This window comes from Nematostella vectensis, chromosome 2, assembly GCF_932526225.1.
Source record: "Nematostella vectensis chromosome 2, jaNemVect1.1, whole genome shotgun sequence".
Taxonomy (NCBI): Eukaryota; Metazoa; Cnidaria; class Anthozoa; order Actiniaria; family Edwardsiidae; genus Nematostella; species Nematostella vectensis.
In genome coordinates this window covers 4,727,687-4,745,491 of record NC_064035.1, presented here as the reverse complement: position 1 = coordinate 4,745,491, position 17,805 = coordinate 4,727,687, and the positions used below count along the sequence as shown (strand labels likewise).

General features: G+C 39.6%; 3 protein-coding genes across 6 annotated transcripts; 1 reads left to right on the top strand and 2 right to left on the bottom strand.

Moving 5' to 3' along the window:
• Positions 1-361: 361 nt before the first annotated feature.
• LOC5508914 (glycerol-3-phosphate dehydrogenase 1-like protein) lies at positions 362-7,677 on the bottom strand. 2 transcript variants are annotated; one of them, XM_048721266.1, is made up of 11 exons: positions 7,563-7,677; positions 7,272-7,452; positions 5,880-5,948; positions 5,576-5,647; positions 5,375-5,497; positions 4,879-5,020; positions 3,865-3,977; positions 3,429-3,469; positions 3,128-3,317; positions 2,687-2,793; positions 362-650 (listed from the first exon to the last, which is right to left on the bottom strand). In XM_048721266.1, exons 1-11 carry the CDS (start codon positions 7,610-7,612, stop codon positions 563-565), a joined length of 1,176 nt encoding a protein of 391 aa, XP_048577223.1. In that variant the 5' UTR covers positions 7,613-7,677; the 3' UTR covers positions 362-562. The 2 variants fall into 2 exon arrangements, with proteins under 2 accessions (XP_048577223.1, XP_048577224.1); XM_048721267.1 differs by lacking the exon at positions 5,375-5,497.
• Positions 7,678-10,133: 2,456 nt separating this feature from the next.
• LOC5508931 (protein CDV3 homolog) lies at positions 10,134-13,536 on the top strand. Its single transcript, XM_001629429.3, has 5 exons — positions 10,134-10,441; positions 10,860-10,939; positions 11,335-11,462; positions 11,834-12,023; positions 12,317-13,536. The coding sequence occupies exons 1-5, from the start codon at positions 10,259-10,261 to the stop codon at positions 12,441-12,443; spliced, it is 708 nt and encodes a 235-aa protein (XP_001629479.2). The 5' UTR covers positions 10,134-10,258; the 3' UTR covers positions 12,444-13,536.
• Positions 13,537-14,174: 638 nt separating this feature from the next.
• Positions 14,175-17,737, bottom strand: LOC5508913. Of its 3 annotated transcripts, none has more exons than XM_048721269.1 (7): positions 17,544-17,737; positions 17,223-17,306; positions 16,849-16,952; positions 16,557-16,649; positions 16,103-16,315; positions 15,885-15,970; positions 14,175-14,747 (listed from the first exon to the last, which is right to left on the bottom strand). In XM_048721269.1, the coding sequence occupies exons 1-7, from the start codon at positions 17,580-17,582 to the stop codon at positions 14,386-14,388; spliced, it is 981 nt and encodes a 326-aa protein (XP_048577226.1). In that variant the 5' UTR covers positions 17,583-17,737; the 3' UTR covers positions 14,175-14,385. The 3 variants fall into 3 exon arrangements, with proteins under 3 accessions (XP_048577226.1, XP_001629456.2, XP_032233670.2); XM_001629406.3 differs by having other exon boundaries at positions 16,557-16,652; positions 17,544-17,734; XM_032377779.2 differs by lacking the exon at positions 16,849-16,952 and having other exon boundaries at positions 16,557-16,652.
• Positions 17,738-17,805: the final 68 nt, after the last annotated feature.

Below are 17,805 nucleotides of genomic sequence, written 5' to 3'. Positions count from 1 at the left end.
TTTTATTTGTGAATTTAACATTCAGGAACCGCAATTTTACTTTACTAAACTGTCATAATTTTACTATACTAAACAGTCTACATAAGAAGAAAACAAATAGAGTAAGAGAAATGTACAATGTTATTGACACAAGCCTCACCGCGTTGGCAAAGAAATTATTCCTTGTACAACACGGCATAATCCTTCAAAATTTGTTCTTCTCGCAACTTGATCTAACTAGCGAAATTGTGGCCACAGTTGCAAAGTAGCGCGCGCTGCTTGCTGGTCAGTCGGGAGTTATCGATAGACAATCTATCTGACTTTTCAGCAACCGAGTGAAGTAGAAGAAGAGGTTTTTCAGTTAAAAATCATCAAAAGATGATCATGTTTATTAGTTTTCTTTATTTCTACTATAACAATACAATAGTAAACGGCTTTTAGCCTTTTTATAAAAGTTCAATCCTCTATCTTAAGGTCTTTCAGCACTGAGTATCAAAGTTTAAACCATAATATGGGGGGAAGGAAGGTATGCACGTGTCAAGTTTAACAAATCTCTGTCGGGCCATATGGGGCAGGGTTATGATCAGAAGTGACACTTTAACATCTCCATCATTTCAGTCGGCGTGTGGCCTTCGAAACACACATTGTAGATCGAGGTGAAAAGTGGATAGCTACAACAGAAAAACACCACTTTGCATGAACAGTTGAGACATATCACAGGCTTGCCATCCTAAGTTTGTGTGATATTGCGTATTTAATTGTAGGGCATTTGCGTTTCAAGAGCAAACTACTAGATGTTTCTGATGTTAACTGTGAGCCGATCGACGATCATACGTGATGCCATTACATACACAATTTCACACCACCTTAGGGTGGTAAGGCTGTGGACATATAGCTAAGATAAAATTATTGCTCTTTTGAATTTCACAATCAAATTTTATGCTGATATGAAGAAATAACTAATGGGATTGGAGTGAGGGATGGGAAGGAATGGCTAGGAGGGTGGGATTGGAGGGAGGGATGGGAAGGAATGGTTAGGAGGGTGGGATTGGAGGGAGGGATGGGAAGGAATGGCTAGGAGGGTGGGATTGGAGGGAGGGATGGGAAGGAATGGTTAGGAGGGTGGGATTGGAGGGAGGGATGGGAAGGAATGGCTAGGAGGGTGGGATTGGAGGGAGGGATGGGAAGGAATGGTTGGGAGGGAGTGATGGGAGGGAGGGATGGGAAGGAATGGCTAGGAGGGTGGGATTGGAGGGAGGGATGGGAAGGAATGGTTGGGAGGGTGGGATTGGAGTGAGGGATGGGAAGGAATGGTTAGGAGGGTGGGATTGGAGTGAGGGATGGGAAGGAATGGCTAGGAGGGTGGGAGGGAGGGATGGGAGTAAGGGATGGGAAGGAATGGCTAGGAGGGAGGGTTTGGAGTGAGGGATGGGAGTGAGGGATGGAAAGGAATGGTTGGGAGGGAGGGATGGGAAGGAATGGTTGGGAGGGTGGGATTGGAGTGAGGGATGGGAAGGAATGGCTAGGAGGGTGGGATTGGAGTGAGGGATGGGAGTGAGGGATGGAAAGGAATGGTTGGGAGGGAGGGATGGGAAGGAATGGTTAGGAGGGTGGGATTGGAGTGAGGGATGGGAAGGAATGGCTAGGAGGGTGGGATTGGAGTGAGGGATGGGAAGGAATGGTTAGGAGGGTGGGATGGGAGTTAGGGATGGGAAGGAATGGTTAGGAGGGAGGGAGGGAGGGAGGGAGGGAGGGAGGGAGGGAGGGATGGGAGTAAGGGATGGGAAGGAATGGCTAGGAGGGAGGGTTTGGAGTGAGGGATGGGAGTGAGGGATGGAAAGGAATGGTTGGGAGGGAGGGATGGGAAGGAATGGTTGGGAGGGTGGGATTGGAGTGAGGGATGGGAAGGAATGGTTAGGAGGGTGGGATTGGAGTGAGGGATGGGAAGGAATGGCTAGGAGGGTGGGATTGGAGTGAGGGATGGGAAGGAATGGTTAGGAGGGTGGGATGGGAGTTAGGGATGGGAAGGAATGGTTAGGAGGGTGGGATGGGAAGGAATAGTTAGGAGGTTGGGAGGGGAGTGAGGGATGGGAAGGAATGGTTAGGAGGGTGGGATTGGAGTGAGGGATGGGAAGGAATGGTTAGGAGGGTGGGAGGGGAGTGAGGGATGTGAAGGAATGGTTAGGAGGGTGGGATTGGAGTGAGGGATGGGAAGGAATGGTTAGGAGGGTGGGATTGGAGTGAGGGATGGGAGTAAGGGAATGTTTAGGAGGGTGGGATTGGAGTGAGGGATGTGAAGGAATGGTTAGGAGGGTGGGAGGGGAGTGAGAGATGGGAAGGAATGGTTAGGAGGGAGTGATGGGAGGGAGGGATGGGAAGGAATAGTTAGGAGGGAGGGATGGTAGGAAGAAGAATGATTGGGAAGGAATGGTTAGGAGAGAGGGATGGGAAGGAACGGTTAGGAGGGAGGGATGGGATGGGAGGGATAGAAGGAAAAGATGAATGATTGGGAAGGAATGGTTGGAGGAAGGGATGGGAAGGAATGGTTAGGAGGTAGGGATGGGATGGAAGGAAAAGAGAAATGATTGGGAAGAAATGGTTAGGAGGGAGGGATGGATAGGAGGGATGGGATGGGAGTGGGTGGATGGGAGGGAGGGATTGGGGGGCGGGGGTGGATGGAAATTATTGCAACTATGCAACTACTTACTCTTCTGTCAAGTTGTTCTCCTTCAAGACTTGATAGACTTCGTAAGCTGTGTGTGGTCCTTGGAGCTTCTGGCCTCCAAGTATCTCTTGTTCCACTTGGTCAAACGACTGCCAAGTAAAAACATAATAAAGGATCAATTATAACAAATGACACAACAAACATGGCTGTATAACCCAGCATTTGATTAAATAATATTTTGCCAATAATGTGCTTGTGTGACGCATGCTTGCTACTGTGTGGAGGTGCTGTAGTTTAACATGCAAATGAGGTGAGGATAACTCCATGTTAATTCATTCATATGTGTAGTGAAGCATTTTTTCCTCCATTACATCAGAAGTTTGGTGTTGAATTATGGTGGGCAAGATCTTTTCAACCATGTAAATCTGTGATATGAACATTTTGTCAAGCACATGCAACTGTGGTTATGGTGCCTGTTCTGACCTTCTTTGACTTGATGAATTCCTCCCCTGCTAGTCGGTTGCGTCCAGCATAGCATGTGGTTATGAGATCAGCTACGCCACACGACTCATAGAAAGTCTCAATTTGAACTCCTTCATAGAAACGGTTAGCAAAGTCTATCATCTCCTTCAAGCCAATGCGAATAATCGCAGCTTTTGTGTTATCTCCCATGCTACAAAACAGAAAAAAAACTCTAGTAGGTCATTACTACCAAGTCACGTTCACAATCGCTACTTGTTTCTGTCTCCCAACACCATGACCAAATAATCATTAAGTTACTCACCCAAGGGCATCAACAATACCCGCCCCAATCGCAACTGCATTCTATAATAGAAACATGAAGTGTAACTGTAAAGCTTCAGAAATGGTTTAAACCAGGTAAAATTGATCAATCACAATATATGATATGATATATCTTTATGTATATGGGCTTTATAAGAGAAAGGGCTAAGGGTTTTAAGGAGGAACAAAGAACAGTTTTTTTCTTCAGATCATGATCATGTGACCTAGTCCATGGAAGGTATGTTTTTACAGGATTAAAACTTGATCATAGGTCATAAATCCAGTTGCAACCACTTGGTTTAATACAACTAAATTAATTTGTTCTTTCTTCCTCCTCCCTTTCATTTAAGTTAGAAATAATTTTCCATCTCAGAAATAAAAATAAGATCAATAACAGGAGAAAAACCCAACAAGGTTTAAATGTGATTATTTTTCACCTTTAAGGCTCCACATAGCTCCACGGTATCTGCGTCTTCAACAACGTTTATTTTGAAGTAATGTGTGTGAAATAGTTGCTTGAGAAGTGGGCCATCCTCCTTTACACGGCAACCTGGCACAACACAAAGGATTGCAAAACGATGGAAGCATGTCTATGTTAATAATAGGATGTGACTTGCACTAACAGATCACATGCCTTTTTGGATGGCATACTAAGAGTGCACTAAGACTTTTAGAGGAAAAATATTAACACAAAAAGCAACTTATTCACTGCTTAAAAATAAGCCAGAAAGATTCTTCGTCAGAAAGGGCTTATCTTAAAGCCGCATTGTCACCAGTTTACTTACGGAGGTCCGCAGAAACCTCAACCGTTAAAAGACAAAATAATCTATTAAAATCCGAGATATTAAACAGGCCATCCATTCAAACCCATGCTTTCAATATTTTGAAATATTTTTTCATGTTTTCCGTTAAAAATCATCGGAGATTTTTACATTATCGACCGGAAGTAAACTCGCTCTCTGGTGTTACGGGCACAGTCATGTCTGTTTTAATTTTGGCTTAAATTTGCCACACATAAAGTCATGTGATCAAGTTGCCTAAGGGAATTGGGTTACTATGGAGGCTTTTACACACAAAAACATGTCAACCTTCAATATCTTGAATAAGAATGAGACTATCCATTGCTTGCCACTATGCTTTTATGATCTTTTAGTAGAAGGGGAGCAGATTACATGAATATATTATATGAAAGAATGGCTTTTTTTGCCATTGACCAGTTTTTTTTCCCATGGGGGATACCTGTTTGTCCATAGACTAACTTTGGTAAAAATTAAATAATTATTCTACCTTCAAAGCTAAGGTCAATGTTCAAACTTACAAACAGCTGGAAAAAAGCCCCCGCTAGATATTGGATATTGGCAGATCTAAGCAAGGAGGTTTTGGGAGTTGATTAAGAGAGTCATTCATGCTGCACCTGTCTGGATCTGCCCCTGATGTGTTTCCCCTCTTACCAATAGTTGCTTCTCCAAACAGCTCTCTGGCAACTTCCTTGGCTAAATTAGCACCCATCAATACGCTAACTTCTGGAAGGTCTAATGCCTCTTTAATGACATTTGACACTAACGTTAGGCCAGTTTTAGTGTGATCCAAACCCTAGAGAGTATTAAAGAAAAAATAAGAGCATTATACTAAATAAATTAAATATAAATAAATTTTACTAGCATTATACTAAATAAATTAAATATAAATAAATTTTTGTGTACATAGAGGAAATGCCTTTACAAAATACATAAGCTGTCTGGCGATAAGAATTAAAAGAACAGTGATGAACATACTCCTAAGAAAATGTGCCAAAAAATACCATTGTGCCTTAGACGCAGGGAGATGAAAAGATAAAATTCACTATAGCACAGAAAGTAACTTTCTATTTCAATCATCATTATGCTCAGATTATGACATTTAGAAGCACAGAATTTGCATAAGTAATCTTTTTGCAATAATACTTGCCCGTAAACTCCTCTGACGTTTTAAGACAGCCATTCGGTTAATACTGTCTCTGCGATGCTGCTTCCATGTCGTAATCTGAGCAGAATTTGCATCGATTTTCATAAACTTACAGGGGATGCCAAACTGTTGACAGGAATTAAAAATGAATATGGTACTGTTACAAAGAACATACTGGCTGTTTTGTATTCGTACAGTAGTTACCTTTATCAGTGAAATGGCGATTACATTGGGCTTCAAAAAGTTTTTCATCATCTCACATACTCTTCTGACAAACTGGAAAATATGAAATATAAGGGCACTTGTATTGTTAAAGAGTGACCTCTAACATTATTGTAGAAAGCCCCCCAAAGAGTTAGATCTTTTGACACATGACCACTTAATAATGCACTAATCAGTCTGATAAGAACATGCATAGCTAGCTCAATTTTTTTATAAACTCCGACCAATAACTCATCTTAATTTCAGAATCATTTTAAATCTAATTAAGAATTACTCATCATCTTACCTGATGGGGGACAACAAACACAAGAATATCTGCATCCTTCACACATTCCACCACATCTGGGTTAGCATGCTAGGAAAAACAGTCATAGGGATCATATGGAAAGAAATAATAGTATTTGACCATCCCAGAAAGCCATATGTAACAAAAAAGTTACCCCCCTTTCTGTCACTGAGCTAAAACCCCCATACCTGTCAACCTCCGAAAATCTCAAGGCTTGAGAATTTTTTTGGGGGAGGGTGGGGTATATTCATTTTTTTGGGGGGAGGGGTGGGTTTAACCTTGCAGGCGCTTGCCGTATAGAAAGCTCTCGCGAACAAATCCACTTATAGATCGCACGAGAGTGTTAGATAAATTGAGCTACGCAAGGGTATTTTGTTTCAAATATTTTAATAGAAAATAGACAAAATGACGATTTTCTATGGAATAATTTTTCGGAAGCGATAAAAATCGTAAAAAGCGGGAGATTTGGTGCTCAACGCAGGAGAGCGGGAGAAGGGGTCCAAAATCTTGAGACTCCCACCTAATGCGGGAGAGTTGACAGGTATGAACCCCCTTTAGCAAAAAGCTAGATCCGGCCCTGTTGTCTACAGGTCTGAGTGTGTCATTTGACTACGAAAATGACTACTAAAAATTGTATGCAAAGTGCAACCCTCAAAAGCATGAGCAGCATCTAAAGGATGTTTGGAAACTGAACTTAAGGTAAATGTCAGTCAAGTAGACAATTTTCCATCAAATATCAGCACAGGAAAGCTGCTGCAAAGAGGCTTTTTAACAAATATACTGCTTATATATGACTTTTGTACTAGCTAAAAAACATCAAGTTTAAATGAAGCAATGAAATCACTGATACTCTTGGGAATTTGTCATGTTAACATTTTGTTATCTTTAGAGAAAAGGAGGGGTTAATGGAGGTATTGAGGCTTACTTGAAAATGACACCAAGGAGGGCTTAATATATTGGAGAGGAAGGGGAAAGAGAGGCAGTATTCAAATTTTTACTCTCCCCATATTTCAAAGATCTTTGTTATATATTGTAAGAGATGATGGTGTCTATGAAAAAAGATCCTATAATTATGCTCGGCTGGTAAGCCGGCTTTGTATCTCGTTTGAGGTCCTGTCACCCAAATCAATTGAAAATGACGAAAGAAATATAAACTTTAATCAACTTTAATCTTCTAATATCAATCACCATACTACAATAGCAATTATTACAAAAATACTCCTATATTAATTAGAACAAAAAAAGAAAGAAAAAGAAGACATCATTATAGCGCAATAAAGAAAAAGAAATCGTTAAAAACAAAACAAAAAACCATTTTCGATAGGCAAATTTGCTAAACAGCTGAAAGTGAAATGTGTACTTGAGTTCTGATATTGGTATTGTTGTACTTACGATGTTTTCGGGAATCAAGAAGTCCGGTAGATATTTCACGTTCATGTGCTTTGTATTTATTATCTCTGTAAGTTTCACTCCATCGACAAGTTCCTCGTATGTATACATTTCGACACCCTCGAAGAAGACATCGTTATGTTCTTTGACATTTTGGCCGACTATTCGAGCTATGACAGATCCCCTGAAAATGCACAATTTACAGTAGTATAATTACATAGCTACTACCGTACGTTTATAGCGATATGTTAAATTAGAAAAACTGCTATTTAGAAGGATACAAGAGCGACTCACCAGTTTCCAGAGCCTATGATAGCCACGCGTTTTCGTCCTTCTTCGGCCATGATGGTCGAAAATGTTTTTATCTCCAAGAACCGGTATGGTCACGTGACAGTACAAGATCAACATAAAAGCTGCAGGGGGCATATTGCAGGTTTCGTTGGGGGAAAATGTATCACAATTTGTAGAGATTTGGAGGAGATATTTTTAGCGGATTCACTAAACAACAATTTTGCAGTGCGAAAAACCCATGTTTGAAAATAATTATAACTAATCCTCTTTTGTTTATCTCAGTGGTTTAAATGGTTGTTCACAACACACATTGTGCTAAAATTCATCCATGCCTTTGTGACTATCTAGTTGGAGTCTATTGCAACCTCGTCTCCACCAAATTTCTTCACCAAATTTCATTTACTAACGTACCATCCAGACCAGGGTACTGCAATTTTATTTGTCCATTGGGATTTCTCATACTGATAAACCTACTCTGAAGAATGTTGGCTTTTGGATCTCCTAGATGAGGCAAACAAGAGTGGCTGTACATAACTCTGACAAGTACAGCACTTGTCTGCTTTGTCTCCCTGACCTGGAACTAGGTGGAAACTAAGAGAAGATCCATGTGACCAAATCTTGTCAAACCCTCAGGGTGTTTGTATACCAGAGACACTTCAAACCATTTGATGGCTGCTTTGTGCAGTCAAGTGGTTTGTGATTAAGCAATGAAAACATGAAGGCTATTGATTGGTGTAGATGGCTCATTGACTACGAGCTATTCCAAAACTAGACAAAGATTTTGGATTTGCTGAGGTAAAAAAAAAACGAATTTGGTTATAAATTAGCGCTTATTGTTAAAAAAGCATATAACTATAGCTATGTTGGCATCAAGTGGGCGGCATGGCCGTAGATAGGGGGGGTGGGAGGAACTGCTTCAGAAGAGTCACAAAATGCATGCAGAATACATAGGAAAAATGACATCTGTCCCAATGGCAAATTTGAACAGAGTTTGAAAAAGTTTGATAAAGCAAAACATTGTAATGCTTATTATTTTGTTTCATTTTCAAACATACTGGCTATCAAACAAATATAGTTCAATCATGTATCATTACCACCAAACATTGGCCACTGGTTTTTGAGCAGGCCAATCACACCCCCATTTTATGCTACCAATCAATGTCAAGTCACAGCCATAAACCATTGGCTAATTCCAGCGAGTGACCTAGATATTTTCAATCAAATATTGTCAATAATGCATCAGACTTCATTTTCATAGATTGTTATTTTGATGTTTCCTTGCAAATAAAAAAATGAATTTTCAATTGTAAACAATAACAAAGGCGTGGTTAATTGACATTTTTTAAGCACCGCTAGCTTGATTTTTGCAAACTGAAAAAGTTATGCATGCAGGGATGGTAGAGCAGTCAGTGGGGCCTGGGGTGGGGTAGAAGGCACTCCAATTGGTCACATAATGCATCTGCTTGAACCCTTTATGGGGGGGGGGGGTGAATAGGTTCGCGGATTGACAGATTCAGCCCCGTAATGCTCACCGATTACGGATTTTGATGATTATTTCAGCGGATTGGCGGATTTTGGAAATACGGCGGATCACGGATCTGTTGACAATTTGGGCACGGATTTCGACTGCTTTGACAGTCGAATTTCGGGTTTTAAATGAATTTCAATCGATGCTATTGTTTATCTGTCAAACCATGCGGATCTAAAAATATCTTGTGGATCAGCAGATTTACATACCGCTATTCACCTCCCCCCCCCCTTTACTTTGAAATTCATATGCAATAAACATTATTCACTGAGAATAGTGCCCTCCCTGTCTGCCAAATGTAGAGTTAGGGAAAACATAGGTGGATACCTATTTTTAGATATTTTGCTAAAATAATATCAAGAAATTTAAGGAACCCACGAAAGAAAAAATTGATTCACCCTACTTGACTTTTGGATCCACCCCTGGCAAGGGTTAATTCAGAATGTAAAGTAAAAAAAAAAATAATGATGGATCTACGATTCTTGGATATTTTCTTCAGTCGTTACAGAGTCTTTAGTATTTATTTGTGCTGATTTCATTTTCTTGAGGTGTTCTAACATCCAATCCACGGTCGCAAACCACCAGCTTCCTGGCCTATAGATGTGCCGTGACGCAAACCTCATCTGCGACGCGTCTGAAATAACGTGCAAATGCAAGTGCTGAATCGAGTTAAATGGAGGCCAATGAAAACCAATGACAGTATCCTCTGTGTTCGCATTTTGCTGAACGAGAACCTTTTTCCCGACATCCATCAGCTTTTCGACGAGCGGAAGGTCATCGCCAGTTAGGGATTTTGGGTTGCCATAGTGTTGTTTAGGAATCACTAAATAGTGATGATCTGTGGCTGGGCGAAGATCTTTAAAGGTTAACGTTTCCTCATCTTCGTATATTACTCTTGTTTCTTGTTCTTTCGATGAAATTTTGCAGAAAACACATTTCTTCAACTTTTCGTCTTCTGAAGCCATCTTATATTACTTTTCGTACCCAGTTCCCGGAACAGCTGGTGACCTCGTGATAAGGTGAAAGAGAGGAGACTAAGCTCTCAGTGTCCAGTCCTTTTGCCCGAGGATTTCGAAATCCACATGTAAAAAAATCTCAAAAAGATATAAAACGACTTATTCTGCCTTCCTTCTGCCCGGCTTATTGTCCGGTCACTTTGCCTTGCAGAACAATGTCTGAAGATAAGTCGCTTGAGGATTTTTTCGCAAAGAAGAAGGCAAAGAAAGGAAAAAATAAGTTCACCACATCCCAAGCAATCACACAGCAAGTCGGCTCGACCAAGAAGGAAAGCGAAAAAACAAAAGAACAGACCAACAAAAGGTCATCGTCTTCGAACCATACCGCTTCCAAAAAGGTAAGAGTTAAAGCTATTACTGTGTCGTCAAGAAAGGTGGATTTTGTTATTGCTGAGGAACAAACAAGCCGGTTAAGTCGTGCTTGGGGATCGTTCGATTTCCCCTCGGCTCACGTGCGCCAAGTTCAATTATACAAAGGCGACACATCGAGAGCTAAACATTTATTCATGATTTTCTGTATAATTTTATTATGTGGCGGGCACAAAGATTCGCTAGTCAATTAGTTGCCGTATTGTTTTTTTTAACAATTATTTCAATTTCAGTTCGGATTTCTTTTTCAATTTTTCATTGCATTAGGTTTTTATTATGAAAAGGCGTTTCTACACACATCGATCACGGCGAGACCACACGGTTTTTACGTTAAATGTTAAGATCAATTTCAACATAACTGTGAAGGAAAAAATCCCATTCTTTCAGGAAGAAGAAGATTGGATTGATTTTCAACAGCCTGCTGAGAAAGATTACTCAGGCCTCAGAATACAGACTCTACAGATCTCGTAAGTCAACTCACTAAATCTTAAAATTTGTATTATGAACAAGTAAATATAGATAACCACTTACAAAATTCATAGCCTCTGGAGAAAGGGAAGTACCGCACTAGTCCATGTCCACCCCTCAGTTAAACCACCCCTAGGTAAATTATGACATCATAAACAGGTTTCTGTTTTGTCTGCCTTCCAAATGTCTTCCCACTACTGAGGTGAGGGGGCAAAATTGTAAACAAGATGGGGAGGATTTCCCCTTGACCTTGGTTTCACGCTGGTATCACAAAGAGTTGTATGAAAACATGGAGATGGTGAATGAAGACCCTGTCACTTCTGGGTAAATTACAACATTCAGCCCCATGCCCCTGAATCAGAATCTAAATAAACTTGTCTTATGATATTTAAAGGGAGAAGTCTGAACAGGAAGGGGCAGAAAGCTGTGAACAAGAGGAAAACGATGAGAATGGGGATGGGGGCCAGAGAAAAGACAAATCAAACAACCCCTGGCAATCTGGAACAGCACCCACACAAGATGGTAATTTGAACAAATAACCTCATGTTCATAATTTAGGGTTTTACAGGAGCGTATCCATGAGACCCTGACTGTGTGTGTGAGCAGTCATGGGTAGCTTAAAAAATATATTTAATAATCCTATCAATAAATTAGTAACTTTATGTCAGCAAAAGGGGGTTTACACTCACCCTACCTCCCCTGCACCCTAAGAGACGCCCCTGGCTCATGACAGTCCACACTGGCCAGCAGTTGCAAATTAGAGATGTAATTGAAACTTATCACTAACTACGACATGATGCATCCCCCCTATCTTTCCAAAAGGAATACTTTATTGACTGACTAGGCAATCACAATTTGTTGTATCAACTCAATTCTTTTCATTTCCATTCCAGAGCCTGTGAATGAGCCTGAGCCAGAATGTGGTAAAGTGACAGGGGGTGTGTACCGTCCCCCTGCCGCCTATAGGCCCCCAGGAATGAGGACTAGAACAGCCATGAGTGGTGGTGTTAAAGGCAAAGCCCCAGAAATTGGAAGTGAGATTGCTTTTCCATCTTTGCAACATGCAGCACAAGCTAACAAAAGGTACTGTCAAAGCGTGCACTGTATAAACTGTATGTATATGTACTGTATCATGACTTGTTTCAAAACCCACAATAAATCAGGACTTTCTTGAACCTGTAGTACTTAGTCTATTAACCATGGAAGGCTTATAAATTTTAATTTACTGCATTATGTGAGCATAGGCACAATACAAACACTTACATAAAGGACTCAATTTTGATAGTTTTCTTCTCAAGCCCAAGTTGTACTTTTTTTGTGGTCGTCTTTCCTCCATGTTATTGAACTTATTATTTTTTGGTTTTGTTTGTGTTTAGTAAAGAGCCAGCTGGCAGCAAGAGTTTTGAGCCAGTCAAGCATGGATCACGAACAGCAGAAAACCCTGCTGACAGACGTCCAAAACTTGACCTAGAAAACAAGTTTGATGCTCTAAGAAGGAGTTAAAAGTTACATGTGACACCAACCAGAAAATTAAAGGTCCTGGAGATGATGACATGATATGCTTACAGACGCACAATACAAATTGTGCTTAAATAAAAGACATAACAAGACAACAAAGAAACTTGTGATGAACCAAATAAATTTCAATTATCACTGTAGCACACCAAATGTACAAATCCACCACAAGTTGGCTTTGATTTTGCTGGATGTGTACTGTGGTTTTCAACTAAGCACCAGATTCAGAAGTGTGTGTCTTGTAGTGCTACCTTGTACTGTTTTCCCACCTGTGTCTATATGGCTAGCCAAACAATCAAGCTCTAGTTTAAGCTGCATTGTCACCAGTTTACTTGCGTTCGATTATGTAATAATCTCTAATGATTTTTAACGGAAAACATGGAAAATATTTCAAAATTGTAAAAGGAGTGTGTCTATTGGAAGTCTCTTTGAGGATGTGACTGATAATTTAGAGTGGATGGCCTGGTTTATAGGGTGGATTCTTATAGATTCTTTTGTCAATTGAGGTTTTCGTCAGACCTTCGAGAGTAAACTGCTGTCAATGCGGCTTTAATTCCTCTTTATTGCCTCTTTAAATAACACAACTAATTTTGTATCAAACCTTTGAGGTCCTAGTGTTAAGTGGTGTGAGCAAAAAAAAATACTTATCCCAATTGTAGGCAGAATCACCAAAAAAGACTTCTCTGGCTAGTAGGGATTTTAAAAAAAAATCCATAGTATTCTCTGCTTGATATTTTTATCAGGGGCCTAACCAGGGGAGTGGCACAGGGTTCCTGGGCCCCCCCACCCTTTTAGCAGCCAAAAATACAGTAAATGTATGAGACATTATCTGAAATACAGGAGAAAATGCCTTGAAAGGACCATTTGGGCCCCCTCCATTTAAAAATCCTGGCTACGCCGCTGTGTAAGTCTTGTAAAGGACATAATACAAAAATGTTTGTGTAAGATATTGTACATTGTACCTTGAAACCATAGCTTTGCTTAAAATAAAATGTATTGCCCAGAAAGATGAAATAAAATATGTTAAGTAATGCTGTAATGTAAACTACAGCTAAAATAAAACATCAATTGACTTGAAAAAGTAGCCGGCGCTTGGATAATAGTAGCTAACTGTTCCGATGGGCCTAAATGAAACTTCTAATCTTATTGTGATCAAGTCTTTTATCATTGTCATTTATTTCTTTAGTAAAATGGTTCTCTGAAACCTTTGGAATGTAAAGTTGGAGTTGTATCAATTTTTCTGTTTAAATGCCTTTTTCTATCATTTAAAGTGTCAAAATTGCTGATGACCACAACCGTTCTTCTTAAAATCTTTCGTTTCTGGTCACACTTTCTTCGGCGGGAGCCTGCTAGCCTATTATTCTGTGGGAGCCTGCTAGCCTATAGCTTAGGCTTTGAAGCTGTATTATAGAGTCAAGACACAAAATTGTTATATGTAATATTTCTTTTATTATATAATTTTTATAATTATTATATGTCATGACAATTTTTGCGTGGATAAAAATGATTCATCTAAGCAGAGGCACTATTGTGACACTTTTAGGGTAATGTGTTTAGCATAACTTTCTTTGTATAGCGTGATGGCAAATCTATCTTTTGCCAATTCTTGTTATTGAAGAGTGCAAAACTCAAAATTTGCATTGTTTCAGAGGTATTACCAAGAAAGACTTGGTATATAAAAAAGGCACACCGGTGGCAACCAGAAACATTTTTTTTTTGTGTGGGCTTAGGGTTAAAATCTATACTCTTTATGAGCATGTGACTTGAAAAAAAATCTTGAACTTTATTTTCTTATTCATCATTATTTTCTTTTATTATACATTCTAATATTGCTGTTTCCTAAATCCTGAACTGTGGACTGCCTGACAACTCCGAATTGTCTACAGTCCCACAAATAACCCCCCCCCCCCCCACTTCCTTGACTGATCTACTAGTAATCAAAAGCCATTTGCTCTGCACTTTGGGAATAAAGTGAGTCTAATGTGGTGGTCAAGTCCAAATATCCCAACTCCGCAGCTTCAGAGTGGTTTTGATCCACAACTTGCATCATTTCCTCCATTGGAATAACATCATAATCATCCAGTAAAAAGTCTACATAATCTGTGGATGTCCCATGCCAACTTGCTCTTCTCTCTTGCTGTTCTTTGTGACATGGTGCTACTGTGAGTGTATCTATAGCCATGGTATTGTTGGTATAATACATATCCTCCATACTGCCAGGGATGGTGGGTAAAGTCAGCCTTCCCCCTGGGAGGACTTCCGCATTGAGTGTTGCCATATGTCCAGTTTCACCTGTAAAGAAAAATGGCCCATAAAACTGAGACATTGTGAGTAGACTTGATATTGCTTGTTACACAAGATTTGGGATGAACTTCTGTGCCATCCCACTTGCATATTTTAAAATAGGGACTTAACCCATTGACTCCTGGCTATTGTTGAGCTGAATTTACAAAAAAAACAGACTGAAAACAGATACCTCCCCCCTATTCTGAGTTTTATACAGCCTGTTAAAGTCAAACACCCCTGCACCTAGTCAGCCTAGCTTTTCAACAGTGCTTAGCGGTCCCCACTTTTAATCCCTTGTTGTTGTGCTGAAGCAAGCACAAGTTGATGGTTACTTGTATTTTTCATCAAAAATACAGCTATGAGCATATTAGGAGAGTGTCTCAGGACATCATGAAGTCTATTGGGGCATAACTGAGTGCTTTGCTTATGGATATTTGCAAGCAAAGGTGAATTCATGGTAATTCTTTCTTGTTTGGCTTTGCCTGGATGAGAAAATAAATTTCTAATGAATCACCACAGCTCTCCTAAATGCTGTCTTTTCTGAAACCAAATTGATTAAAAAATTGTTCACCTTGCTATTATAGGTCTATATGGCCTGGAATTTATTTGTTTGGCTTTGGGGTGAAAAGACTTATCAAAAAACCATCTGACTTTGGGGAGAGGAGTGTTGACAGGCCCTCCCCTCATTAAATTTTCCCTGGATCTCCCAGAATGCCTTGCGATCCGTAATGGCATCAAAGTGGTTTTACAAGCCTTCAAGGAGTGAACATTGTGTTTTGAGGCCATGGAAATGAACCTGGAATATCAGAATAAAGGTATCTATTTGTGTCTTGAGCTGTGTTTGCTGATCTCTCTCCTTTGTGTGGTATTTTGAGCGTTTTATTGAGAGGGGTGATTCTGCTTTTCTCTCCTTGTTCGATTTGAGACTTGTCAAAGAACCTGTGCTATTATTTGGCTTAAAGAGTAGTCACTATCACCTTAGTTGGATGCATATCTTCAAGACCATTTATCCCTTTGACTAATGCCTTAGTATCTTCATCTTGTTGTGTTTATTTGGCATTTATGAATTTTTTGGGTTGTGGGTACTTCTCAAAGCCAGTTAAGGCCGGTTGAGGGGTCAATGTGTTAAATTCTGATTCTTACCACTATTTTCTGTTTCAGACCTAAAGGACTGTACTTCACTGTATTGGCATGACCAACCTCGCCCAGTAATCAAACTCTTCTCTAACCTGTGACAAAACAATTAATATAAAAATGATGACTAATAGCACAATGGAGTCTTATCATTTATGCAATGTTACCATCACAATAATTTGTTTTTTGAATCTACAATGCAGGCAATGAACAACAAAAATTCTTACTTTTTTGTCAGGGGAAAATCATAACATGGAGAGCTGATTGTGGTTTTCTGTTCCCCCTTCTTGACTGGTTTTCTGTTCAGCATAGCGATCAGTGACCGTATTGCTGCAGGATTTCTTGTCTTTAAGTAATGGTCCATATCTTTTGGCTTGAGATTTGTCTGTAGAAATAGCTGTAGGACAGGCTCCTGTAGGTAGATGCTTGTTTCAACAACCCTAATGTGACCAATAAGGAAAGAGTCAGTATAAAGAATTTGTAAGCTACCTTAGAAAAACAACAAAAAGGGTGTGAAAGGCAAATAGAAAAAAGTATATCAATTCAAGGTACAATGTAAACCTTAAAAAAGACAGCAAATGCAGTTTTTAAAATAAAATCCACAGCATATTCTTTATCAAGCATTTCCTCATTTCATCAGTCACTTATTATATATTTATGATGATTGTACTACAGTAGTACCTGTTCATAAACTTCTGCAATCCTGCTTGTCGCTCACAAAGAAAGCCCTCTTTGAACCGACCAATCAGCTGCTTGCGTGGAAGACTTGGGGTCCTTCTGGAATTGTTTAGTGAACCAAGCATTTGAAAAGTGCATTCAATCCTAACCTTTTTCGTGAGAACATTCAAATAAAAAAAAAAGAAAAGGAGACCGTAGACTGGAACCTAAAGGAACTAAACACATTTAACTTCTGTATCATTGTAAGTAAAAAGCTGTTGAAAAAAATGCAGTGATAACAATAGCTCTAACTTACATTAAGATAAAATCATGCAATCCCAATCTACTCCTGAGCCATGCAAACTCTGAGTACCGTCTTCTTGTATTGGAATGGAAAAGAGGAAAGCAGGGGTGATTTGTCTGAAAAAAGGATGAAGTTTTAAGCTGAATGATTTTCAGGCATGTTATTACAACTAATTAGTCATCTTGATTATTCTTTCAAAATTTCAGAAGTCATTAATTGAGTTTAGAGATCTAGTGACAATTCAGTACCACACCCCTGACCCCTCAAAACATGTGATCATCAAAAGAGGGTAGGGGTTGGAACTCATTATAACCTGGTTAAAAAATAAATTCTGTAAGCCTGAAAAAATCACCAGTAAACAAAGGGGAAAAATTATATTATGTTACCTTGACTTCAACCTCATAATCTGTGTACAGTGCTTTGCCTTCATGAACATGGGTTCTTGGAAACTTGACCTCGACATCTACATACTAGTCATAAACAAATAGGTGTTTGCATGGTGTGTACATTGCAGTATATGTATAGTCTGGGGGATCTAAGCTTCAGTTTGGGCAATAACTAGTACAGGGCACTGTATATGAATCAATTTAACGATCTGGATTAAAAGAAATAATTGTGTATTCAAACGCATCTGTTATCAAGGATGCATCAAGCACATTCTTCACGTCCAAATGATAACAAAATGGCATCGCAGGCAAACTCCTCACCGTGTTGTTTCCTCCACTTCTAACGTAGTCTCGAATCATGACTGGAGCTTATACAATGCCCATGTCGGTGATTGCATGACTGCAACTTGTTGTTTTCCCGATAAAACTTCCAGAACTATTACAAGTACGACAGATCTCTGCACCAAGAACCACACAAACTACACGATTCAGGGTTGCATTGTGGGTAAGCACAGACATCCCACTATCGCAGCACCATTCATTTGTCTCATAGATTAATAGATAAAATTAATAGATGAAAATA